Source organism: Vespula vulgaris, chromosome 6 (assembly GCF_905475345.1).
Source record: "Vespula vulgaris chromosome 6, iyVesVulg1.1, whole genome shotgun sequence".
Taxonomy (NCBI): domain Eukaryota; kingdom Metazoa; phylum Arthropoda; class Insecta; order Hymenoptera; family Vespidae; genus Vespula; species Vespula vulgaris.
Genome location: NC_066591.1, coordinates 1,997,576 through 2,024,677, shown reverse-complemented (window position 1 = coordinate 2,024,677; position 27,102 = coordinate 1,997,576). Strand labels below are relative to the sequence as shown.

Sequence of the window (27,102 nt, the reverse complement as noted above, 5' to 3'; positions counted from 1 at the left end):
TATATACATTAAAAAAAAGAGAGAAAAAAACAAAGATAAACTTTGGAAAATTCGTGGAAAAATTAACAATAATATCAATATCTCAAATTGAAAATGAAGAAATCGGTAGAGTTTAGAAGACTGAATATCATGATTATATATATATTTTTTTTTCTCGAACAAGAAGATAAACGAATGATCAATTTTGACGAATAAGAGATCACGTTTGAAATTGATAAAATGAGGTAGAAATGTTTGGTCATGCTCGGGCATGGCGGAGAGAGACGGTAGAGTGAAGAAGCCTCCGTCGCTCATCGCCGTCAAACAGCCGTCGTCATCGTCGTCCTCGTCGTCGTCGTCGTCGTCGTCGTCGTCGTCGTCGTAGTCTTCGTCGTCGTCGTCGTCGTCGTCGTCGTCGTCGAGGCCGACGGGGCCACGAGACCGATCCTCTCCTGGACAACGAATTTTTTCGCAGCTGGAGGAACTCAGAACAGAACTGCAGCGAAGGGATCAGGAACTCATGGGTATGTCGGCGAAAATGAAGACTCTCGAGGAACAACATCAGGATTATCAACGACACATAGCCGTACTAAAGGAGTCCCTATGCGCGAAAGAGGAACATTATAATATGTTACAAGCGGACGTAAGTAAAACCAATTGTAACACTTTTTCATAGAAATTCTTATTTAGAAGGTATCTATAAAGATTGGACAAATTTTTTATTGAATAGATTGCGACAGTTACTTCAAAGTTTAAAAAAAAAAAAAAGAAAAGAAAAAGAACTAAAAAGAAATATTTCCAATAGATTAAGATTTATTACGATAAGAACGACGATCAATAATTAAGATCCAATTAAGGTTCGAACTATTCTGATTATTGCAAAATGTTAAAATCGTATTCTACGACGACGTTGGAACATAACTAAATCGAGCCGATCGATCGGATGAACGAAGTAGCAAGGAATTAACGGTTAACCTCTATGTAACGTCGCAACGTAACAACCGGGCAAACCTGCAAAGCTGCAAAGCTGCGAAATCGAATTTGGGAGAGCCCACCAACGGGGAAAAGGAGGAAGGCCAAGAGAGCTGCAGTAGGAAACTGGGTCGTGGGAAGCATTTCTCTTGGCCTCTCCTCGCGTGTCGCTTCGTATCATAGCGTAAAGTCCGAGAGTGTTCGAGTTGCGTGTACTTTCAAGTTCATCCTAGATTTTCTTTTTTCTTATTACTTATTATTGTTTTTTTTTTCTCAATTATCACCTCGTATATCCGTTCGTATAACATCGGTCGTTTATCGTGCATCAACTTCGTCGTTATCATCGTTTCTCATCGTTCATCCGTATGACATGCGTTTGTGCCGGCACGTTTTTATTCGCAGGTCGAGGAAATGCGACAAAGATTGGAGGAGAAGAACAGGATGATCGAGAAGAAGACACAAGCAGCTATGCAGGCGCAACAGGAACGCAATCGTATGAATAACGAGCTAACCGAACTTAAGGATCACATGGATATCAAGGATCGAAAGATCAACGTTCTTCAGCGCAAGGTAAGACGTCTATTTCTTTTTTTCTTTTTATATATATATATACACACATATATTTTCTTTTTCTATTTTTTCCTATTACGATCGTTTACCCTAAATACGTTCAAACGTCAGACAAGATTTGTCTTTTCATTCCGAACATCGAAATAAGATCGATGTGACCTGTTCGAAGTTTCCTTAAACCGAACGAAACAAGATCTAATCATCTGAAAATTTTATTTTAAGTTGCTATCTTATTCAGTAAGTTATCCTTGATAATTAATCTTCGAACGAAGTATACGTTTTTATTTTTATATTACAATAATTCTCTTACGCTAAATGGAATTTATCAGTTAAAAGAATTCCGTTTATCTTTTGGACGTTCGAAGGTTAATAGAATTTCTAATAAATTAAAAAATGCGTGTCATGCGTGTGGACTCGACGATGAATATACGGTACGTTATTAGATATTAATCCATTAGATAGGAATGTTAGATATAAAGGGTTATATTATTTTCGAATCGTAGCGTATAATTCCCTAAGTTTACTTTATCGTATTATTCATATTTTAATATTATTTTGTATTTAATTTAAGTTATCACAATTAGATTTGTGTAAACATTTGTGTATCATCATCGGCTTGATATTAATAAATCATCGTTTAGATTGTGTTGTCTTTGATTTATTTGATTTATTTTATTATATATTATCATGCATACCCTTATTATTTAATCCATCTTGTGTATAAATTTTATATTTCTACGATGTTCTGTTATAGGTTCTGTTAATTTACCAAAAACAAAATTCTTAATTTAATTTTTTTTAAGAATATTGTTGTCCTGAACAGTACGTTAGAAAAAGAACACGCTTAGTTCTACTGAAAGCTAGATGAAAGATATACGAAGGTGAATCCTCCAGGTAGGTGATAATCATATCAGTTTCATATATATATATACATATGTATATACATATATATATATATATACATATATATATATACTAAAGTATAACTAAATATTTAAGTGATATCCAATTAAACAAGACTAACAAGATACACGATACGAACGCATGATTACCATTATCAACTTAACTGACTAGCTAATATATACCTCAAACGTAAACGAGAAACATTCGTGTAATATAAATAGATGGACGTGGTGTAATTACTATTTACAATCAATTCAGATATGCAGATATATGTGGATATATCTAGAAAAAAAAAAAATCTAGATGTATCGAATAAACACGAATATAAATGCAAATGTACCTTTTTATCTTATATTAATCCATTGATATCATTTTAACGAAATTGAAGGTTGTGATGGGAATTAGGGTAGAGTTGATGCTAGAAGTAGGGGATTATTAAAAGAACCAAAAGTTTAGACAAGAGTACGTCTATAACTACAGATCGAAAATCTGGAGGATCTGCTGAAAGAAAAGGACAACCAAGTTGATATGACGAGAGCTCGGTTAACGGCTATGCAGGCACATCATTGCAGTAGCGAAGGTGCACTTAGCACTTTGGAGGAAGCTATAGAAGATAAGGAAAAGCAAATGGCGCAATTGAGAGAACAGAGGGATCGTGCGGAACAAGAGAAACAGGAAGAGAGAGAATTGCACGAGCGTGAGATCGCCGAGTACAAAATGAAGATACATGCTCTGGAGTCCGAGGTTGGTGAGATTTTTTTTCTTTTTTCTTTCTTTTTTTCTTGTTGACTTGTTCCTTTTTCTTCTTTCCTTTCTCTTTCTCAAGTTGTATCAAACGAATAGATTTATATACGAATATTAATCTCGAATTAAATTCGATTCATCACACATTGTATTTTCGTTCGTTCGAAGGATATTTTTTTCTTGGGAAATTAAATCTCAAAGGATTGGGTCTTTTATCGAAAGAAACAATATAAATCCTGCTTGGTTTCTTCTCCTTTTATATTTTTTTTTTCTTTCTTTCTTTTTTTTTGTATTTCAATTTCCTTTGAAGAAGAAACATACGTCGAGAGACGATTCCCTTATCTTTCACACAAGACAGCTAGATTAAAGTAGTTCTTATTCGTGAAAAAATGTTCTCTCTTTGTTAAATTATTCCCAAGGGGTATTCCAGAGCCTCGAGATCTCTATAAAGATTTATATTTCCTTGTCCTGTCTCATTTAACTGTACCTATATGTTTTAAAATTGGTTTATATGTAAAAATTAAAAAAGAAAAAAAAAGAGAGAGAGAGAGAAAAGAAAAAGGAAAAAAGAAAAAGAGAAGAACGTCGTAATCGCTCTGTTTGTTATCAATTTTACTAATATCGTCCTGTTAAATTTGACTGATAATTAGGTCGAGAAACTCGGTGCCCGATTGGAAAGGGCACAAGCTGAGAAAGATCGGCTCGAGGCTAAGCTCGAGAGCTCGCAATCGGAATTAGGCAAGAGTAAAGCAGAACTTGACAAAGCTGCATCCGAAGTCGGTCGCAGTGGTGCCGATTGGGAGGCAGCAAAACAAAGGTTGGCCAGGTTGGAATTGGAGAACGAAAGGCTCAGGCACGATATCGAGAGATCGCAGTCGAGCTTTGGTAGGAGTACCTTGAATTCGTCTCAGGAGATGGATAGAATTCAAGAGAGAGCAGAAAAAACAGCGGCAGATTTAAGAAGAGCGCAGGCTGAACTTAGGGTTACACAAGCTGATAACGAAAGGGCAAGAGCCGAAGCTGCTGCCCTTCAAGAAAAGGTAAGATCACGTTTCTGTACAAAATAACTTTTTTTTATGAATATTTGAAATGAACTAAATAAATAAATAAATAAAATAATAAGTAAATAATATATAATACAAAATAAGTAAATAAATAAAATTTTGTAAGAAAACATTAATTTCTTGTGGTCAAACATAAATCGCAAATAGTCGCGCAAAATTCCTGAAAAAATATTTTTCTGTCGATCAAATCGACATATAATGATTTCTTCTCGATGTCTCATATTTAATATTTATCCTTGCCGATGATCGAATCCAAATCACGATTTTCACGATCAATTTGGATGATTAGACTTCTGGCCAACTTGCAAAAGGATTCGATCGATCTCCAATTTTCTTGAACAATCGGCATTTAATTTGGAATCGATTTACATAATCCCGTCTGTCTCGTCACCTTGCCTTCGGGTTCGGTCTTGGAAACTCATGGAACCAATGAAGAATCAATTTCTAATCAGAACTTCGTTCTCTCCTCCTGGCTATCGCTAGATATCATCTGCTCGATAGAAACCCATCTTCACGTTTAGGGGAAAGCAAAATCGATAACGATCTTCTCGACTAAGCGACTGGAAAATTGTTCAGAAATTGACCGAACTTGGTACCTAAAGGAAGACACTTAAATAGCCTATACAATTGTTTTAAATAGAATTTCCTTTGAAATGATTATAAAGTTAAACAAGTCGGATTACCCTACCACGAACTTTGAATCGATTATAGCTAGACGTAAATCGCGATCGTAAATATTTTATGAAAACTTTTCTCTCTTCCTTTTTCCTTCGATTCATCTCATTTCGATTATTTATTTATTGTATCGATCGATGACGTATATAATATTTCCTATCAAAGAATGCTCGAGATGATTATAACCAATGATAGAGAAATAGATAGGTTAATCCTGGTTCGATTCAAACTATATATATATAGAGAGAGAGAAAGAAAGAGAGAGAGAGAGAGAGAGAGAGAGAGAGAGAGAGAGAGAGAGAAACGTATCAACGTCACTTTAATTATGGATCATAACGAGCAACGAGTATGTACTTAAATTACGGTCTCATATACCCTGTGCTACGTGTTTTGTAGTGCGCGTGAAACTATATGGCTATTACCGGAGGTAGAGCATATGAGATGTGGGTTAATCCTTTTGCCATTCAATAAGTCAGAAGAACCTGCTCGCTAAAGTACAGAAATAATGTTCAACCTAACGATTATTTTCTTGATAAGATATTAATGAAAGAATGACGATGTCTTTTAGAGGGGTTAGCCAGTACTTTAATCGTAACTATATTTATTAATATAATAAAATATTTAAGAGACTTTTCTTTTCTCTCTCCCCCTCGCCCTCTCTCTCTCTCTCTCTCTTTCGCATCCTAATACTGATTTGAATCATTCCGAAATGTTTGTTAAAAGGTTGAAAAGAGTCAAGGCGAGGTGTACAGGCTAAAAGCTAGATTAGAAAATGCACAGACCGAACAAGAGAGTCTTCGCGAGGAATATGATCGAGCTCAATCATCGGCTGCTCGTCTTCATTCCGAGAGAGACAAGGCTATAGCCGAACTCGAAAAGTCCCAAGAGGAACTTGAACGCACCCAAGCAACCCTCGGCAAGGCACAATTGCAGCAAGACAAATTACAGAATTTACTCGATAAGACGCAAAGCGAGGTGGACAAACTTCAGGAGAAGCTCGACAAGTCACAGACCGAAGTTCGTAGGGTAAGTAATAGATTACGATCCTAAAGACAAAGGGATGATAAAGAAGAAGAAGAAAAGAAAGATAAGAACAAATTATTTCTTTCTTAGATGCAAATGGAAAGAGAAAAGCAAAGTTACGACTTTGAGAATTTGCAAAGTCAACTGGACAAGGCATTGGGTCAGTCAACCAGGATGCAAAAGGAACGGGAAACGATACAGTTGGAAGTTGATCGTCTCCAAGACAAATACGAGAAGGCTCAGGTGAGTGATTAATTTTTTCTACTTTTTCTTTTTTTTTAATTAGAATGAAACTACAAAGACGGTTTGAGCAGGAAGAATGAGGTTTCTATTTTCGCATCGTAGATGATCATGCAGCGACTTCAAAAGGAAAGAGATACCTTCCAAGTAGAAACCGAGACGTTGAACGAGAGGATAGAGTTCCAACAGAGTCAAATAGCCAAGATGCAACGTGAAAAAGAGAACGTATTGTCCGAGCTCGAGTTGGTGAAGGAGAGATGGGACAAGACGCACAATTCTCATCAGAAGTTAACCGTTAGTAGCGAAGAATTTACGAAGGAGGAATATATTCTAGATCGACCTCTAGGTCTAACTTCGATCTTTCTCTATTCGATACAGCTCGAGCGGGACGACGCATTGACGGAGGTTAAGATTCTAAAAGAGAAGCTTGACAAGGCCCAATACTCCGTAACGAAAGCGCACGAGGAGCGAGAGAACGCTAGCAAGGAGTTTGAGAAAATGTTGGAGAAGTACGACAGGTAGGACACATATCGATCTTTATTTTCAATTTGACTTGAACTTTCGATCTGATAATTACGATTGTCGCGATCCAGAGCTCAGAGCGACGTGTATCGGCTACAAAATCGAATCGAGGTTATGGAGGCTGACAAGGATCGATTGGAGCTCGAGGCCGACAAGCAACAGATGCTGACGGCGAAGAGCAGGGAGGATGCACGTAAAGCTCAAGAAGAGTTAGCTAGGGTCCAGGAGATGTACGACAGGGCTGCGTTACAGCTCGGTCGAACCAAGGAACAGGAGGAGAAATCGAAGGAGGACCTGGACAGGCTGGCGGTCGATCTCGAAATGATGCGAGAGCGTTACGAGAAGTCGCAAATAGAATTGCGCCGTTTGCAGAACGAACGAGAGAAGTTGGTAGGTGACAACGAGCGAATTAGTTTCGAATTGGATCGGGCGCATTCGCAATTGAACAAGGCACAAGCGGCGACGGAGAAGACCCAGGAGGAATTGGCTCGTATGCAACTGGAGATCGAAAAGATGTACGAGAAACACGACCGCCAGCAGGCCGAGGTGAGGAAGGCCCAAGCCGAGGCGGAGAGATCGAAGGCCGAAGCTGAGAGCGCGCGCGTCGAGTGCGAGAGGTACGCCGCGCGATTCGGTAAATATCAGGAGAGCCAGGGACGGCAGAAGGAGGAGCACGAATTGGCGAAGCTGGAGGTCGAGAGGCTACGCGATCGTCTGGAGAAGGCACTGGCGGAGTTGGAGCGCGCGAGGAAGGCCGAGCAGGACGCTTCGAGGTTGCGCGCCGACTTGGAGCGAGCGGAGGGCGTTCGAGGTAAATACCAGTACGAGCAGGAGAAATGGCAGAGCGAGGGTAGTAGGCTACAGCAGGAGGTCGAGAAGCTGAGGGAGCGTCTCGAGGGTCGCGAGTCCGAGCTGAAGAGGCAACAGTCGAGCAACGCCGAGCTCGAGGAGAAGCTGCACGAGACGCAGCTTCAGCTCGAGCGTGCTCGCGAGGAAACGAACAAGGTGAACACGGCACAGGAGAGGAATCGCGGCGAAGTCGAGCGAGCTAGGATCGAAACCGAGAAGATACGAGATCGACACGATAAGATCAAGACCAAGGCCGACGCGCTCGAGGCGGACAATGAGAAGCTCCGCGTCGAGATCGTTAGGCTCGAGAGATTGATGCAGACCGAGGGTAAGACGAGATCGGAGAGCGCGAGCATCGAGGTGGAACGTTTGAGAGCTAGCCTGGACAAGGCGTTGACCGCTCGAAATCAGGTAGAGCTTGAGGCTGGTAGATTGGCTAAGGAACTCGAGAAGGCTCACATGCAGACGGTCAAGTATCAAGAGGCGGCCGAGTTAAACAAGAAGGAGCTGGAGCGTTTAGCCGCCGAGATGACCTTGCTAAGAGAGGAGAGGGAAGCGCTCCGTCAGGAGCTACGCCGTATTCAACAGCAACAGCAACAGCAACAGTTACCGGTCGCGGCCACCGAGGAGATGGCAAGGCTGCAGCACGAGCTGCAACTTGCCCAGCGAGAGCGCGACAAGATGGCGGCCATCTTGGAGAACAGGGAGAAACATTCGGAAAAAATCGAAAAGGTCAAGGAGAAGCTCGAGGCCGAGGCGAAGCAGTTGCAGATCGAGAGGGATCAGTTGGTGATACAGCTGGAAAAATCGCAGGAGATGTTGGTAAACTTCCAACAGGAATTGAACTCGAACGAGGCGGAACTCGAGCGTCAGCGCGAGGAGGTGCGCCGTCTTCAGCAACTACAGCAACAACGAGCGCACGCGCAGACGCCCGATCGTGCCGCCAAGGAAGCTCTCGAGGCAAACATGCGGGAGGTCCATCGACTGAATCAACAGATCCAAACGCTCACGCAGGCACAAACGAAGGAACGCCAAAGAGCGGAGCAATCGGAGAAACGCGTCCAAGAACTTCAAAGGCAGATCGCCACGAGGGGAGCCGAAAGCGGGGCGGCTACGGCCGCCACCGAGGCCCAACTCGAACAATGGAGGAAACTTTGCGAAACGGAGAAGCAACGTGCGGACGCTGCCGAGAGACAGGCGACGGATCTTCAAAAACATATCCAAACGACCGAGAGACAATTGCACGCCCAGCAGCAACAAATACAGCAGATGCAGGTGACGATTCAACAGCAGCAACAACAGCAGCCGTCGCAAGCGCAAAATGGGCAGGAGGCGGCAAGGTTACGAAAGGAACTCGAGCGCGCTCAAGAGGACATTAAACAAGCCGCGGTCGAACGCGAGAGGTTCCAGGCTCAGCTCGAGATGCTGTGCCAGGAAATCGAGAAAAATCAGGTTAGCAGCAGCGTCATGTTATCACCACCATCACTACCACCTCTATCATCACCACGATCACCATCACTACAACTACTACTACTACTACTACTACTACTACTACTACTACTACTACTACTACTACTACTACTACTACTACAAAGCACAACTACAGCGATAATTACTACTGGCACAATCCTCATTCATCCAACGCGCACTTCTGCCCGAACTCTGCGTTCATTATTATCGCTCGCATCGGTGGAATCACGTGACGGAGTCCACGTGAAGTTATCTCTTTATCACTAGCTATATCACTCTTTATGTCACTCTCTCACTCTCTCTTTCTCTCTCTATCTCTCTCTCTTTCTCTCTCTCTCTCTCTCTCTCTCTCTCTCTCTCTCTTCACTCACTCTCTTTGTCTCTGTCATCACCATACCATCATCGTGATCCTCGTCGATGGCGATGCGGCGGGAACTAAAGCGACCGCTCGTTTATACACGAAACCGAGAGTTTTCTTCGACGGATGTTTATATTTATCTCTCTCGTGGACATATGTATATGTGACGTCGACATATATGTATGTAACACAAAATATAACAAATGACCAGACGGATAGAGAAGGAAAAAAAATAAAAAAAATAAAAAATATGTACATAGAAACAAAACGCACCTACGTTGCACTAAATCGCGAGCACCACTTTCTTCACACCTTGTTGTTAAAAGAAAAGAAAAAAACTAACAGAATAAAAATCCAAAATCAAAAATCAAAAAAAAAAAGAAAACGATATTAAAAACCTTCTCGAGTCGCCGCAGCACGCTACGATGTCATGCAGCACGACGCAACATTTTTATAATCGCCTTCATCGTCGTTCCTTCGATACATCATTATTGTTATTATTATTATTTTATTTATTCATTATTATCATTACTATTATTATTATTATTTCTTTTTTATTATCATTATCATTATCATTATCATCAAACGATCACTCTTATCGTCATCATTTATCCTTGCTGCACCCCTGCGGATTGTCCAACAATCCGCAAGAGTTGATCGGCTCACCGATTTTTCGATTTATTCGCCATATTTAACGTTCTTTCGTTATTTTTATTTCGAGCACGTTTGATATTTTTCTATGCGATTGTTCTTGTTAATTATTATTATTATTATTATTATTCCTTCATGTTCATTTTTAAGTTATTTTTTAAGTTTCTTATATTATCATCTTTATGATTATTGTCATTGACCTTATTGTTATTATTATTATTTCTCTTATTATTATTATTATTATTGTGGTTACTATTATTACGATTATCATTGTTCGGAACGTTATCAGAAAGAAGGCGTGGACAATGCTTCATCGCGTGAGATCCATTGTAAAATATGAAAAGATGGAAAAAAAAGTTTAATCATTTTATGATCCTTTTTCTTTCTTTTTTGCGCTACATTCTTCGTTGAGCTTATGAAGATGCTTCTTAGCGATATCACAGCTTTAGAAAGATTAGCATGACCGTGTCCACACCTTCTCAATCATATTTGCTATATTGTTATCCTCACTTATTGTATGCGCGTGAAACGCGAGGATCACGATTGACGATCTTTTTATTTAGGTCTTTCGTCTTTATTTTTATGTCCATCCTGAATTTAATATAATGACTATTTCATGAATAATTCATAGGAAGAGATCGTACATCGTGATTAAGCGTATAAAAATTTTGATTGTACATATATATGCATTTATATAAGTATTATTATTATTATTATTATTATTATTATTATTATTATTATTATTATTATTATTATTATTATTATTATTATTATTATTATTATTATTATTATTATTATTATTATTATTATTATTATTATTATTATTATTATTATTATTATTATTATTATTATTATTATGATCATCATCATCATCATCATCATCATCATCATCATCATCATTATTATTATTATCATCATTCGTTATATTTCTACGCTATAATACGTAATTATTTCGATAATTACGTATTATTTTTATTATTATTAATATTATTATTTTATTATTTTGTTGTTGTTGTTATTATTATTATTATTATTATTATTATTATTATTATTATTATTATTATTATTATTATTATTATTATCGCAATATAGCCGTAGATATCGAAGAGCGTTATTATTTATGCGCTGACACGCAAGATTTGATCGCCTTGTTATAATTTTTCTACATATGTATGTATGTATATACCTATATATGTATATGTATATATTTATATACTCTTTAAGTTTTAACTGTGATTATCTCGAGTCGAAGTTGTTACAGATTTAAGGAAAGAAAAAAAGAAAGAAAATAGGACAGGAAAGAAATAACAAACGAACAACTCGGCATAGCCACAGATCTTCTTCATTAAAGCATTTAGCAATTAAAAATTGAAAATACTCAATAGAAATTAATTTATAAGAGAACTAAGAAAGGGCTCCTATTTTCCGCAGGTGGATCTCCACGAGGCGAACAAGAAACTAAAAGCTGGAGCCGCGAAAGCTGGCGCCGATTCTAGCCAAGAGAAGAAACAATTGGAGGAGCAAAGGCGTCAGTTGGAGGAGCAGAGGAGACAAACGGAGGAACGAGCCAAAACCGTAGATCAAAAATCTAGAACGATAGAGGAGAAGGAGAGGACGCTCCAAAGTCTCGACCAAGATTTGAAAAAGCGCAAAGCGAAAATGGACCAGCTTGAACAACAATTACAAAGGGTAAATGTTCTTACATCGCCATTGATTTTTTATTTGTCCAAATGTAGTTTCTATTTCAATCAAATTGATCTGTTTAAATCGACTTATTCTCAAACCTCCATCAAAGGTGATCACATCGAATCAAAATTCTGAATGAATTTAAAAACTTTTGACGAACGTAAGCAGATATCTCAACGAACTTTGATCATGGCTATCAACTTTGTCCTTTATCCTGACCTATTTATAACACTCCTTCGTTAAAAACCAACCTTCTTTATTCTGACATTCACCTACTTACATTAATCTTGACATAATTTAAATATAAAATCAATAACCTTTCACAATAAGACCAAGTAGCGGATGTTAAGCCCTGCGGACAAGTTCGATTAACGTATTCAAATGTTGGTGACAAATTTAATCCGATGTTCGACCCTCGAACGTGTCGATTTATTTTTTAACATTTCTTTTTTTGTCTTTTTGTTTCTTTTTTTTTTTTTCTTCTTCTTATGGTACAGAGCGGCGGGTCACCGGATAAAAGATTGGCGGAAATGCAAAAGGCGTTGGAGTCTGCCGAGAAGGAATTGGAAAAGGCCAAGGAAGCGTCCGAGAGGAGCACAGCGGAAACCGAGAGGCTGTTGCAACTCGTACAAATGACGCAAGAAGAACAAAACTCAAAGGAAAAACAAATCAGAGAACTACAAGAGTAAGTGATATGACTTTTTCTTTTCTTTCTTTTTTTTTTCTTTTTGTTAATTTGTTTCTTCGTTGCGATAAAATGTCACTGGTGTAAGACGGACAATAAAGTGGATTAAGTCAGGTTTTGAAGAAAGAGAAAAAACGAAAAAACACAGGATAATTACGCTGTATACTACATCGTTATTTTTCGTGAATTTCCGATGAGACGATCAAATACATCGAAATCAAATTTCACAATCAAAATCTAACGATTGATCTTATAACAATTGTCTAACATCCAATAGATACTTAAGTGTTTATTTGCAAACCTAATCGAACCGACTTATACACTTTTCTCCGAGCACCAGATAATATAAATATATTTATATTATCGAATAAAATTGTTATCGAATAAAATTTTATCGATTTGCTAATTCGATTGAGAATAATCTGTATTCTTTTTTCTTTTCTTTTTTTTTTTCTTTTTCTTTTATACTCTTATTATACCAGTGCACTCAAAGCCGCACAAGCCAAGTTGAAACAAGCTGCAACTGCACAGCAACAAGAGGTCAGTATCGTTTTCCTTTATTATTTCTGATTATTCCATTAGATATTTCATCGTCGAACTTTATCACGTTCGAACTAACTTAAAAAAAAAAAAAAAAAGACGATTGTATCTTTTTAATTCTAATAACGACTCGTTCATTCTCAAATTTCCACGCTGCCTTTGGATTTTCTACGTATACGTCTGTACTTACTGCCTGTTCACGCTTTCTTGCTTATCACATCATTTTCTTCACTTATTTTATTAATCATAAATCATCGATCGATCTCGTTCGGGAAATCATAATAAAAATGGAATCATAATAATAAAAATCTCATGAAATATACGTATATATATATAGGCGGGACCCGCCGGATTCCTAAAAAGCTTCTTCTAAGGTCGATTTTCGTTGGGAACGCCTTCTCCGTTCTTTTTAGTACAATTTGCATTAAAAGCAAACTTTACGATTATAATATACGATTATAATAATATTAAACGTAATGAAATACTAATAATAATAATAATAATAATAATAATAATAATAATAAAAATAATAATAAATAATAATAATAAATAATAATAATAATAATAATAATAACAAAAACAACAACAATAATAACGAACGAAGTGAAGATCGAAAAAAAAATTACGGTCGACATGGAAAACACACACGTATTACACATGCATACGTACGTCAAAATATATACATTTATATATAGATATGTATGTGAATATACATATTATATATATATGTATATATACATAAAAATATTTTACGTAATGCTGCGACCATTGTTAACATATTTAATAACTTATATAGAGAAGAGAGATAATAACGATGATAACAATAATAATTAAAAAAAAGAAAAAGAAATGGAAAAAATAAAGTATACATATATAAATATATAAATATTATAAATAATAAAAATGCGGTATAGTGCGGGAGGAGCCGACGGCTAAACAATAAAGTTTCATTATTGTTATTATTATTTCGAGAAGAAAATCGAGACATTATGTTTATGTACATATATACATGCATAAAATACATATATAGAGAAATGCATACATAAAGAAAAAGTAAAAGAAGGAAAAGCTGACGCCCGTACACGTGGTCTATCAGAAAAATAAAAAAAGAATTGGAAAAAGAAACATAACAAAAGATATTTGCACTTGTATGTATTTTCCATTGAAATATACATATATATATATGTGTGTGTGTGTGTACGAATATACACATACATACATATACGATATATAAATGTAAATGAGAAAGAAAGTAAAATGGAAGAAGAAAAACGGAATAGGTACGCAATATTGTGAAAAAAGATAAGAAAGAAAAAAAAAAGAAAATGACACAGAAAAAAGAAAGAAAATCAAGAGACGAATAAAAAATGGAACGTATTAGACGAATTTTTCCGTCGATTGATGAAAGCTAATAAACTATGATAACCTTTGAAAAATATTTCACTAACGAATGAGAGAGAGAGAGAGAGAGAGAGAAAAAAAATGGGCCAAAAAATTAATGAAAAAATCGAATTTCGTTTACGTCGGCCGCCGAGGCACGAGAGGACGCACAAACGAGGAAGAAAATTAAAAAAAAAAGGTATATCCATATATATATATATATATATATAAAAACGAACGGAACAAAACAAAAACAAGAAAAAAAAAATAAAACAAACACAGAGGAATGCTTCGGTGTCTACCCGTAATTTTCTTTTCTTTTTTGTAATTTTTCAAAAAAGCAAGAAAAAAAAACAAAATTAAGTCTTCTCTCCATACATACACGTTTCTTTCTTCTTCTTCTTTTTTTTTATTAAACCCAAATCACCTTCCACCCCTCGCCATTTATACACACACACACCCACATATATCGCGCTTACGTTTCCCGTCTCTCTGCATCCTTTCACTGGCAACACCCTTCGCACTTGGTCCGTGTCGCAACGCCTACAGGACAATCTGAAGGACGAACTGAAAGGTGTTACGGATATGAGATCTCGAAAGAGCGACGATCGATGGAACGAAAATTTGTCGAAGAACGAGACGAGAAATCCGAGCGATAAGAGGACGAAGGACGATAGGGACGAAACCGTTATTACTTGGAAGAAGGATTTGGAGGAAAAAAATAAAAGGATCATGGAACTCGAGGAGGAGATGTCTATGATGAAAGATCTTCTTGATAATAAAAATCAAATGGATAAGTTTGAATATACGAGGGGTACGAGGAACGACGACGAGTCCTGGAAAAAGGAAGTCGAAGCTAAAAATCGTAGAATCGTCGAACTTGAACAAGTTATGGCGTCCTTGGAGAACTTTTTAAAGGAACACACTGATACCGAGGGTATCAGGGAACTCGAAGCGATCGTCGAAAGGAAAAATATGAGGATCGATGAACTCGAGGATACCGTGGCGGAGTTCGAAGATTTTCTTAAAGAAAATCCTGACGTTAAAGAGTTACACGATTTACGCCAGCAGGTAAACGTATCCGAACGTAGGATCCATGAGTTAGAGGATTGGATACGTAGAAATGACGGTACTAATGCTGACGGTGGAATAGATCGTGCAAGAATCATGGAACTCGAGGAGATGGTCACCCATTTGGAGGATTACGTTAGGAAACATAACGTTGATGTACTCAAACAGAAACTTCAAGATCGGGAATGTAGGATCGAACAACTTCAAGGTCGCGTCAATACTTTGGAAAAGGAGCTGATCAAGTTCGAAAGGGATTTGGAAGGTAAAAAGACAAAAATGATCCACTTTTTCTTTCTAAATTTTTTCTTTTTTTTTGTTGCGATATAAAAATGTTAATAAATTGGAATAATATATTCGAATTAGTAGGAAATAAAATAAATCAATAATTCGTATCGCGGCAGGTCAGAAAACATTCACGGAGAGTACAAAAAATCGTATGAAAGATTCAGCGAATGATCCAATAGTTATCAGTAACGATGCTAATAAACCGAAGGAACTGGAACGATTGATATCTGAAAAAGATGTGAAAATCGATGAGCTGGAGAAACGAATCGTCGAGTCGAAGGATCAAATGAATGATATGCAAAAGGATATCGCCAGATTAGAAAAAGAATTGAGCGAGTACGAGGCAGAGGATATTGGAGTTTTAAAGGAAGAGATAAGGGTGAGGGACGAGAGGATTTTGCAATTGGAGGACGAAATCGATTCCCTTGAAAGGGCCTTCAACGAGGGAGTCGATCTCGAACAGATCGAGGAACTCATGAACGTTATTAGCAGAAAGCAGGACAGAGAACGTCAATTTGAAAAGGATATTGAAAGTAAAAAGAACAGAATCGAGGAACTTAGTGAGGCACTTCGTGAAAGTGTCGTCATTGCCAGCGACGGTGAGAGAAGATTTCAACGTGAAGAGAAGTTAAAGAAGAATGCCCTTGAAAGAGTAAGTTACACTTACGTTTTAAATTAAAAACTTCAATGGTAAATGTACAAATGTTATATACTCACATATCTGATTAACAATTTGCAGCTGAAAATTTCTAAAATTATTCGTAAAAATCAATTATACTTTTTCGACACTTTTATACTAATTTTTTTTTTGTTTATAGTTTTGCAATTCGACAAAAAATATTTCGAGAATGAGTAATTAATTTTTTTTTCTTTTATTTTTTTTTTGTTAAATTAGAAACTTTTAATCTACTTTAGAAACTTCAATCGTTCTATCCCTGTATAAGGTACTAAATTAATCAGAAATATTTCATAATCATGAGCTAAATTTGTTCGATCCTTTACGAATATAATATTATATATTTCTTCAAGGTCGCAAAACTCGAGCAAAGAATAATTTCTCTGCAAACAGCCTCGGCTTTGAAATGTCCCACGTGCAAACCATTGCTTTCTAAGCTTCAAACTTCGGAAAAAATGCTTCAACGTCTGACCGAAGAGAGAAGCATTCAATTGGAAGATCTTCACCAAATGAAGTACGTTAAATTATCTGTTGTGAATATATCCATACACATACACATCAGCAAATTGAAATTAATATTATTTATTTCTAGACAAGAAGCCTTGAAAGCAGCAGTTTCCGAAAAGGACGCACACTTGGCATTGCTCGAACTTTCCGGCATAAAGACGGCTCAACAAGCCGATCAGGCTGATAAATTAAAGGCTGAGAGAAAGAAATTAATCGACAGGCTTAAAAGAGAAGTAAATAAAAAAATTATATATATATATAATAAATAAATACAAGTTAATTTTAATCTTTTATATATAAATATTACAAATTTTTTTTTTAATTCTGATGAAATAAACAATACAATATACTTGTACGTAGATATATGCAATAGTATATCACCGAAGTATGAAGTGATGCCTATTTTTAGAGACGCGATATGTTTTCATAAAAATTTGCTTACACATATAACATTTACAAGGAACGAAATATTTTAGGATGAAAGAAGCATAGAAATGTCTTTGGAAACGAGCCCATTGGATTCGGATACAACTATACAAGTGCTTGCTGAAATACTCGAAACATCTGAGGACGAAGAGAAAAAGGATGCAGACGAAAACGAAGATTGTGTAGATAAGACGAGCTCTCGTAAATCAGAGATCACCACTACCAATGGCGACAGCTGCGACCACACGTAAGTTTTATATATATATGAAGACAATAAAAGTAAAAGAAACTTGTTTTTAAATATTGAAAGAAAAAAAGAAAAAAATATCGATATGTTACAATTGTTTCTTCAGAACGATGGATTCGAGAGACCGAGAATGCAAGTAGCAGCTATTAACCAAACAGCATCAGCAAACAAACACATCACAACAGCATTATACCAGATAAGTACACGGAGACGCTTCCACGGTATATTTCAGTGTAGAAAGAAAAAGAAAAAAAAACACCATTAAGATTGGTCCTTTCGTTTCTTCGATGTTGTCATGTGCACCCACACGCAATTGTAGAGGCAGTCTAGAAAGTATATCTAGAATTGTAGAGAATGAGAGAGAGAGAGAAAGAGAGAGAGACAGAGAGAGAGAGAGAGAGAGAGTGAGAGAGAGTGAAAGATAAACGAAATGCCAAATGAAATGAAAGGAAATAGTTCAGAGACACAAAGTAATATTAATAACAACAACAACTACTACTACTACTACTACTCTACTACTACTACTACTACTACTACTACTACTACTACTACTACTACTACTACTACTACTACTACTACTACTACTACAGATCAACAACAATAGACAACTCCTAATCTACTCTCGTCGTAGTCGTCATATTCATCTTTCATCAATCGTCATGACCATCGTCATCATCGTCATCATCGTCATCATCGTCATATTTCGAGCATCATCTACTTACATCTCCTCATCGAATCGGCCATCTTTTCTTTTCTTTCTTTTTCTTTGCGCGCACGAGAAGAGAATGTTCTCCAGCAAAAATTATTTCCCACGCAATAAGGATTAATTAAACAATAAACAGGATTTAAATAATCCTTTAAAATTGATCGCACATATATTTTTGTTGGAGAGTACGATTCGAAACGATTTTTGATATTGTCCATCGATGAACATACGAGGCGTTCATACGATTCAAATTATTATAATGACGGCCTATCGTCGAACATCGTGCGTCGTCATCCTCGTGTAACAGGCCAGCCGAATTTTCTTTTTCCTTTTTTTTTTCTTCTTTTCTTCAGTAAATTCTTTTGCATTTTTTTTTCCTTTTTTGTTTTGTTATTTTTTTTTTATTTTTTATTGATTTTTTTTTCACTTTTTTAATAAGAACCTTGGGAAAGTTTGGGAGAAATGTTTCTGCGGCAATAAAATGGTATAGTAACAAAGAGAGAAAGAGAGAGAATAAATGAAAAAAAGTTTTTTTCACGATGTTAAAAATTCATTATTATAATTAACATCGTGAGAAAAAAAAAGATACAAATATCTATCTTTTTCATCGTCTCCTCTCTCTTTGTAAGAATCGATAAATCTCAATATACAATAGAAACGAGGAAGCGACTGAAGGATCGAAATTTAAAGGGTTACCGAGGGGAAGAGAAGCCGATAAGAATACCTTAAAAATATATCTGCTCTTTACTTTTCGTTTTCCCATTTGTTTTCCACGGTTTTCTTTTTCTTTTTTTTCTGGATTTCTTGTCACGGGTCCAAAAAGGTCTTCGTTGTATAACGACTAAGTATTATAACGATAGTTAAATATAAAGGAGTCCGAGAGTGGGGAATGTAAGGGAAAAGAAAAAAAAAGAAAAGAAAAAATAGAACGCGATCGATAAGAGAGAGAGAGTGAGAGAGAGAGAGGAAAAGAGAGAGACAGAGAGAGAGAGAGAGAGAGAAAGTTATATGAGATAATAAAATTTTCTCGTGGTTATTTATCGTAAGCAATATTCTAAAGCAAAACTTAATAAACACTGAGAAAGACAAAGAGAAGAAATAAAATAAAATAATTAGGAATGGCGATTGAATTATTTGATTTATTTTTTTGTTTGCAAAATGACAATAATAACGAATGTTCGTGTGTATTCTGTTAATATGCGAGGTATCTCCATGATCGTGGATCGATTGGAATACGAAAAAAAGAAAAGAGTAAAAATAAAGTAATAAGAAAAAAAAATAAGAAGCGAATTAATTTTGTTAACATCAAGAGAACATTTCTCTATAAGAGATTATCTCAAACGGTACTCCAAGGAAATAAATTTTCCAATGAAAAAAGAGAAAAAAGAAATTTCTCCATTTAAGTTAAGCAAATATTTTCTTGCTATATAATTCGATAATTTTAAATATCGTTCTTTGTTATATTTCTAAAAAAAAAAAGGAAAAATTTTTCTAATCAATCCGTATACATATATAATTATTAACAACGCGTAAGGATCGACCGAACGTCAAATCGAATTTTGTAATTTCGCTAAGAATTCAGATAAATTTTATGAATGAGATATATGAAATAAGTAATGCAAAAAGGAAGAAAAAACAGAACGAAATAATCAAAAAAAAAAAAAAGATCATCATCCTCGATCGTGGAGAAGAAAAACGTGAAATGATGCGATAACGTGAAAATATGTAGAATGTAAAATGAAGGAAGAAAAAATAAAAAGTAGATGAGTTAGGGGAATGAGGAGAACGTAATCCGAGGCACTAACAATAAGATAAAAGGAACGAAAGGAGACAGTAAAAAAAATGGAAGAAAGATATCAAGAGAAAAAGAATTATTGTAAATAATAATAAGCCGATTCGCGATGGATCTCTCGGAACTCCCACTTAAATATGTATATCCGTTCTAAATCTACATAATATCCATTCCCATACAAGAAATTATTAGTGTATAGATTCTATATCATAGATAAATATATATATATATATATATATATATATATATATAAACAAAAAAATATATATATATATACACATACAACATACGAGGTATCTCAAAGATGCGCGAGATATTCGATTCGTATGTTCGAACTCGCATATTACTCGTGTTCCATTAGAAAAATTCATTGGTTTGAGAAAATATTTAGCTACATAATTAAGTTCTAATTCTCCTTCGTTTGCCAAGAGACAAAAGTTTTACCGAGTTTCATTCGTACGATTCGAATTTCCCGCCCTTGCGCCCGCGTGAAAGAATTCATCTTTTCGAATGTACTGAAGATAAAGTTACGAAGGGTATCCGAATTGTCGATAAATGAAGAATTAATAGATTAATAAACGAGAACAACGAAAACGACGAACGAACAATAAATTGTCATTGTCGGACAATTAAAGAAAAAAGTAATAACGAATATAATGAATAGTCGTCGTCGTTGTCATCGTCGTCGTTGTTGTTGTCGTTGTAGAGAAATAAAGTAAATAAAAAAAAAAAATAATAAGAAGAAAAAAGAAAAAAAAGAAGAAGAAAGAAAGAACAATGTGTGGAAGAAACTGAAATACATTTTGACTCCGTAGAAATAAATAAGATTCGGTGTAATCGATTAAATTGCGATAACGTATCTATCGTTATTATTATTATTATAATCATCATTATTATCTATTATTATTATTATTATTATTATTATTATTATTATTATTATATTATTATTATTAATATTATTATTATTATTGCTATCTTTATTATTATCTTTATTATTATACTATATATAAGCTCGTATACATGAATACATACATATATAAAAAAAACGAAAAGCAAGAAGAGAGACAAAAAATAGAATATAAAAAACCAGTGAGAACTATGATCGTTTGTCGGATCACACATCTCGCTGGTTAATTAATACAAAGTGTATAAGCGTATAAGCATGTTATGTCCGCCGTTAACGAAGAGTTAAGTTTAACAATAAACGAAAAAGGAAGAAAGATAGAAAGAGAGAAAGGGGGATTGAGAAAGAAAGAAAGAAAGAAAGAGAGAAAATGAGAAAAAAGAAATCGAAATAATGTTGAAAGTGTAAAATTTTATCGTTAAATTATCGTTAAATATTTAAGGATATTATAACACACAAGGGAAGTATATAAAGCCAAGTAGCTCTTCGTAAATCCGATATTTACTCGCGATTCCTTCCGAGTTTTATTTTCTTTCCCCTTCTATTTCTCCTCTTTTTTTTCTAATCATTTTACTACTCCTCGATCCTACCTGTCGTTTTTTTATATTTTCCTTCTCTTCGAAGACGTTCATCCTCATCCGCCGACGTCTCTTTCCGATAAAACATCGGCCTTCTCGTCGTTGATAAATAAATATTAATTGAAATGTACTTACATATATATATATATATATATATATATATATATATATATATGAAAGAGACAATATAATATTACTTGATTATTTCGAAAAAGAAAAGAAGACGATTTTCCTCCTTCGTTCGTACGGAGAAAACGTAACGAGCTTCGACTAAATTCGATTGAAATATATCGACGCGTTTAGCGGTGTAATATATACCATACATACATATATATATATAAAATATAATATATTATTGTTCTACGAATATATTATGTATATCGCATCGTTCGATCGAGATCGAAAGAAGCGCGCCCGATTTTTCTCCAAGTTAACTTTCGAAATAGGTTTTCGTGTGTACTTTGAAAACTAATGAGAGCAACAAGAACGTGAGAGAAAGAGAGAGAGAGAGAGAGAGAGAGAAAGAAAGAGAGAAAGAAAGACATATAGCGTGAATGAGTGCGAGTGAGAAAGGAAGAAAGAAAAATTATTATAATTAGCGTGCCACCGTCATATCAAGCGTATATCATTGTGTTACGTCAAATATATATATATATATATTAGACATACATATATATATATATCTAAACAAAAAGAAAGAACAATATGAATTATTATAATTATTAATATTATTAATATTATTATTATTATTATCATTATTATTATTAATATTATTATTATTATTATTATTATTATTATTATTATTATTATTATTATTATTATTATTATTATTATTATTATTACCGTAATGTAACACAATTGTTAAGAAGGATTAATTGTTGTTCAGTGTTCGCGCCATACGATCGGTCGTCTTCCGCTCGGTCGTTCGTGAATTCAACTTCCGAGTATTGCAAATATTATACAGACAAACATACGTATGTACATACATATATATATATATACATATATATGCATACATACATATATACATAAATACATACATGCATACAGATTAATACGGTGAACTTGCCTAGACAAATCAAGACCGACGACGATCACAACGACACGATAAAAATGATTCATTAGATCACTTATTGTTAGATCATTTTAGCAGTCACTTTCTCTCTCTCTCTCTCTCTCTCTCTCTCTCTCTCACCTTCTTTCTCTCTCTCTCTCTCTCTCTCTCTCTCTCTCTCTCTCTGCCTATGTAACTATTTATTTTTCTTTCTTTTTCTCTTTCTATGTATCTATCTATCTATCTATCTATTTATCTATCTATGTATCTATCTATCTAACTATCTATCTCTCTTTATGATAATATCGACATACATATAAATAGATACATATATACGTAATATTTCGAATTTGGTCGCTTTTTCCATTCCACGAATTTAATCGCAATTACATACATATGTAATCGCAAACGGTATAATATCGAGTACTAATGAGATTTTTATCGTACGCGCCAGTTTTTCTTTATTTCCCTCGCGTATAATGTTCACGTATATGTACTTTTTATCGACTTTACAGAACTTTATCGAGACTGTTACGAAAGAGATATAGCGAAAAAGAGAGAGAGGGAGACAGAGAAAAAAAGAGAGAGAGAGAAAGAGAAAGAAGATGGTCGTCCCCTATAGAACGTTGTAAATGTTTTTCATCTCGAATCAAATTTTATTGTTATTATTATTAATTGATTGATTAATTAATGAATTAATTATATAATATAAATGTGTATAAGAGAAAGCCACGGTATTGCTTTCCCACGAACGACCTTGATGGAAGATGCCGTGTAATAGATATGTAGTTGAAAGGAAAATGGTATGTAAGTGTGATTGAGAGTGAAAAGTATTTATACGAAAGGAAGAAAGAGAGGAGAGAGAGAGAAAGAGAGAGAGAGAGAGAGAGAGAGAGAGAGAGAGAGAAAGGAGCGATAGAAAGATATGAAAGATGTGAAAGAGAGAAATAGAATGATTGAAAGAAAGAAAGAGAGAGAAAGAGAGAAATAGAGCGAAAGGTATGATGTGCGAGAGGCCGTCTCGATATTATTTTTCGACACGACTGTTTAATATCTACGATAAACAAAAACAAAAAAAAAAATAACAAATAACAAACGTTTTTATGTGAATATTGTAAGGAAAAAAAAATGTCGCACCGGCATCAGCTCGAAAACACGTTGCGGATCCACGGCCGTGTTAAAGCAAAAAACGAATTTAAGAAAAAAAAAATGAAAAGAAAGAGAGAGAGAAAGGAGAAAAAGAAAGGAAAAAGAAAAATGAGAAAAAAAGAAAGGAGTGATAAAGATGATAGGCAAAAATAAAAATTCCAGATACGTATGTAAATGATCGATATAAAATTATTTTCCGAATTATATTTACGATTCTTATTGAATGTTTAACATATTAACAATATGGCCCTGTATCCTCTCGTGAATATAAAATGCCGCAACGACGTGGCTACACGACCGTCGCCTTTTTTTATTCTCCAATTTCTACGTGTTTAATCGCTAAGTATAACTCAAAATAAGACAAACGAGGGAAAATTCATTGAACGAAAGTGTTTATGAAAATGTTTGAGAAAGAAGGACAGAAAAACAATAAAAAGAAAGTGAATAAAATGACAGAAGCAGAAAGAGAGCGAGAGAGAGAGAGAGAGAGAGAGGGAAAAATAAAAAGAATCTCGTCGTACTTACATGCATAAAATTTATTGTTATTATTAATGAAGATTAAAAAAAAAAAGACAAAAAAAAACAAGAAAAAAAGAACAAAAAAATGAAAAACGCAATACAATTTTCAATCGCATGTATATACCTAAACGAAATGATAATAATGTGACATTCGTGTGTGCATAATAAAAAAATGTTAAATGGTGTATCTGCGTCTGTGTATATGAGAGACAGAGAGAGAGAGTGAGAGAGAGAGAGAGAGAGAGAGAGAGAGAGAGAGAGAGAGAGAGAGAGAGAGAGAGAGAGAGAGGGAGACGGATAAATTGTGCGATAATAAAAGAAAGATAGAGATGGAAAGAAGAAAAGAATTATTGAAAGGATAAAGAAAAAAAGAGCAAAAAATTTAAGTATTACTTATGTCATGTTTTGCCTAGTCCTTTGCGATGCTTAATTTTTAAGCTCGTATACGCGTTGATGCATGGAAAAGAAAAGAAAAACAGGAGAAAAAGAAATAAAAAAAAAAAAAAAATCATATCGAAAGTGTCACTCGGTCGTCAAGATCTTCGCATAAGAAAAGAATTAAAAGAAAAAGTGGAACAAAAATTCGATTGTTTCGAAACGAAAATTTCGAGGACGACGATCGATGTTTAAAGGATACGTGAAGAAATAAAGAACAATGAAAAAATAAGAAAGGAAAATATAACGAAAAGTAAAAAGAATGGATAACGACGGGACTAGAAAATAAGTTTATCGAGTTTAAGCTTAAGGGATAAGCTATTAAAAGGGAAAAAAAGATATTTAAAAAAAAAATAAAATAAAATAAAATAAAACGAAAAAAGAGTTCATTGAAGTAAGTACATTGTTGCAACTGCCATGCTGTGTGCCATTATATAACGAATCACGTTTGTCGTAAAGCAAAAAATTATAGAAAAAATAAAAAAATAAAAAAGAGAAAAGAAGAAAAAAAAAATAAATTACACGAAAAGATTGTCAAAAACGACGATGATGAAATAATACTTGTGTGCGTTTTCGTCTGTCTGATTAAGGGAAAAATGAAAAACACAAAAAAAGAAAAAACTAACAAAAAGAAAAAAGAAAAAAAAAATGTCGTTCTTTCCAAAAATTTACATCTCGCTTTAAAGTCGGATAAATATTCTCGAAAGAAAAAAAGAAAAGAAGCAAAAGAGTAAAACAAATAAATAAATTAAAAAAAAAAAAAAAACTAAAATAAAATAAAATAAAATAAAAAAGAACAAACCACAGAACTACAGAAATACATGCATACACGTTCATACATATATACACCCACACATAAACACACATATCCTGTTGTCTTCGCTCGAAGAGAAAGCGAGCGAGCGAATGGACGCGATCGGTTTTCAAATTATGATTTTTTCTTGATAAGAATTTTAATTTTTAACGTTTTTAAACATAATATAATTTCTTCGTCAAAATTCATCGACGAATTTTTCTTTGAATTATAGTTCACCTCGAAATAAAAAAACAATTTTGCAAGAATTTACGAAAATTTTGACGATTAATGAAATAAAATGGAAATAGGAAGGAACAAAAGAAAAAGGGAGAGAGAGAGAGAGAAAGAGAGAAAGAGAAATAATTAAATAAACGAAAAACTAAACACAGATAAACAAACAAATAAATAAATAAGTAAGAAAAAAAGAAACCGAAGTTCCATTCTCGGCTCGCTCGTTTCCACCCGTCAAATAATATTCCGTGTGCTCGCTCGCGCGAAATCATCATGTAAATCACAGTGAACGCGAGAAAAGCCACACTGTATATACATATATAAGGAATAATAATAAATATGTATAAAAATATGTTGTACGTGTTAATAAGCATGGGCGTAAGCGCACGGTTATGATAACCGATAAACGTTTTTCAAACGATCATCGACCATTAAATAAACGAGCGAATTTCTTCGCGACGTGCGAGAGAAGAAAATTATTATGTGAGATTTCCGTTCCTGCGCATTCAAAAATAAAAGAAAAGAAAATTAATAAAACAGAAGAATTGAAAACAGAAAGTTGTCATCTTCACCCTATATACATACATACATATATAAATATATATATATATATATATATATATACATATATATATATGTATGTATGTATGTACGAATAAATTGTTGAAAGAAAAAGATTCTGATTATGCGCAGGAACGAATTTCTGTGAGTCGTGGACTTTCGTAAAATATATCGCGACGTCTTTAGGGAATATAATTCAATTTGTTAGTAAAGAAAAAAAGAAAGAATGAGAGAGTGAAAGATTGAAAGAGAGAGAGAGAGAGAGAGAGAGAGAGAGAGAGAGAGAGAGAGAGAGAGAGAGAGAGAGAGAGAGTGAGAATGAAAGAGTGAGGGTGAGAATGAAAGAAAAGGAGAGATAGTGAGAGAAAGAGAGAGAGAGAGAGAGAGAGAGAGAGAGAGAGAGAGAGCGCCGACGATATGAGAAAAAAGAAAAGAAAAAGGAAATAAGAAAAGAAAAGAAAAGGAAAGAAAAGGGAAAAAAAGAATTAAAATTAAGTATAAACCAAAGAGAGAAGACGTCGACTCGTCATAGATTCAAGCACAATAAGGACTAGTAGGGCCAGGCACAATAAAATTCGGCCGTCACGTTGTAGGCAGCGATCTGTTAGAGTGACAAGTCATATTAAGTATCTATATATAGCGAGACTATTAAATAAACACATATTGTCTATTGTCAGACGAGTGTATCATTCATTGTTGACGTTAAACTCGTTTATCCTATCCGACCTTCTGATAAAACGGATGCTGAAATAAAAGAAATAAAAACAAAAAAAAAGAAAGAAAAAAATGCATCAGAGAACGATCTATACTCATTGATATCTGTGAATCATTCCTATCCTGGTGATTTTCTTGTT

General features: G+C 34.8%; 2 protein-coding genes across 3 annotated transcripts in view; both read left to right on the top strand.

The window, feature by feature from the left end:
• Positions 1–13,456, top strand: part of LOC127064751 (ELKS/Rab6-interacting/CAST family member 1) — a 74,894-nt gene extending 61,438 nt beyond the window's left edge. For both annotated transcript variants that reach the window (XM_050996270.1, XM_050996271.1), the window contains 13 exons: positions 455–622; positions 1,354–1,521; positions 2,905–3,168; positions 3,819–4,208; positions 5,631–5,933; positions 6,021–6,173; positions 6,276–6,464; positions 6,549–6,688; positions 6,764–8,993; positions 11,452–11,709; positions 12,204–12,391; positions 12,874–12,931; positions 13,269–13,456. In XM_050996270.1, coding sequence (XP_050852227.1) covers positions 455–622; positions 1,354–1,521; positions 2,905–3,168; positions 3,819–4,208; positions 5,631–5,933; positions 6,021–6,173; positions 6,276–6,464; positions 6,549–6,688; positions 6,764–8,993; positions 11,452–11,709; positions 12,204–12,391; positions 12,874–12,931; positions 13,269–13,304 — 4,545 coding nt within the window. In that variant the 3' untranslated portion in view covers positions 13,305–13,456. The remainder of the gene's footprint in view (positions 1–454; positions 623–1,353; positions 1,522–2,904; positions 3,169–3,818; positions 4,209–5,630; positions 5,934–6,020; positions 6,174–6,275; positions 6,465–6,548; positions 6,689–6,763; positions 8,994–11,451; positions 11,710–12,203; positions 12,392–12,873; positions 12,932–13,268) is intronic.
• Positions 13,457–13,505: 49 nt separating this feature from the next.
• Positions 13,506–27,047, top strand: LOC127064752 (ELKS/Rab6-interacting/CAST family member 1-like). The gene is made up of 7 exons (XM_050996272.1): positions 13,506–14,510; positions 14,861–15,644; positions 15,784–16,319; positions 16,697–16,857; positions 16,936–17,083; positions 17,327–17,523; positions 17,630–27,047. The coding sequence occupies exons 2-7, from the start codon at positions 14,897–14,899 to the stop codon at positions 17,661–17,663; spliced, it is 1,824 nt and encodes a 607-aa protein (XP_050852229.1). The 5' UTR covers positions 13,506–14,510; positions 14,861–14,896; the 3' UTR covers positions 17,664–27,047.
• Positions 27,048–27,102: the final 55 nt, after the last annotated feature.

Excerpts from the sequence above, each read along its gene's own strand:
- LOC127064752 (XM_050996272.1), top strand. The coding sequence starts at position 14,897 with ATGAGATCTCGAAAGAGCGACGATCGATGGAACGAAAATTTGTCGAAG. Across the intron at positions 15,645-15,783 it reads GTTCGAAAGGGATTTGGAAG|GTCAGAAAACATTCACGGAG; the intron begins GTAAAAAGACAA and ends GTATCGCGGCAG. Across the intron at positions 16,858-16,935 it reads GAAGATCTTCACCAAATGAA|ACAAGAAGCCTTGAAAGCAG; the intron begins GTACGTTAAATT and ends ATTTATTTCTAG.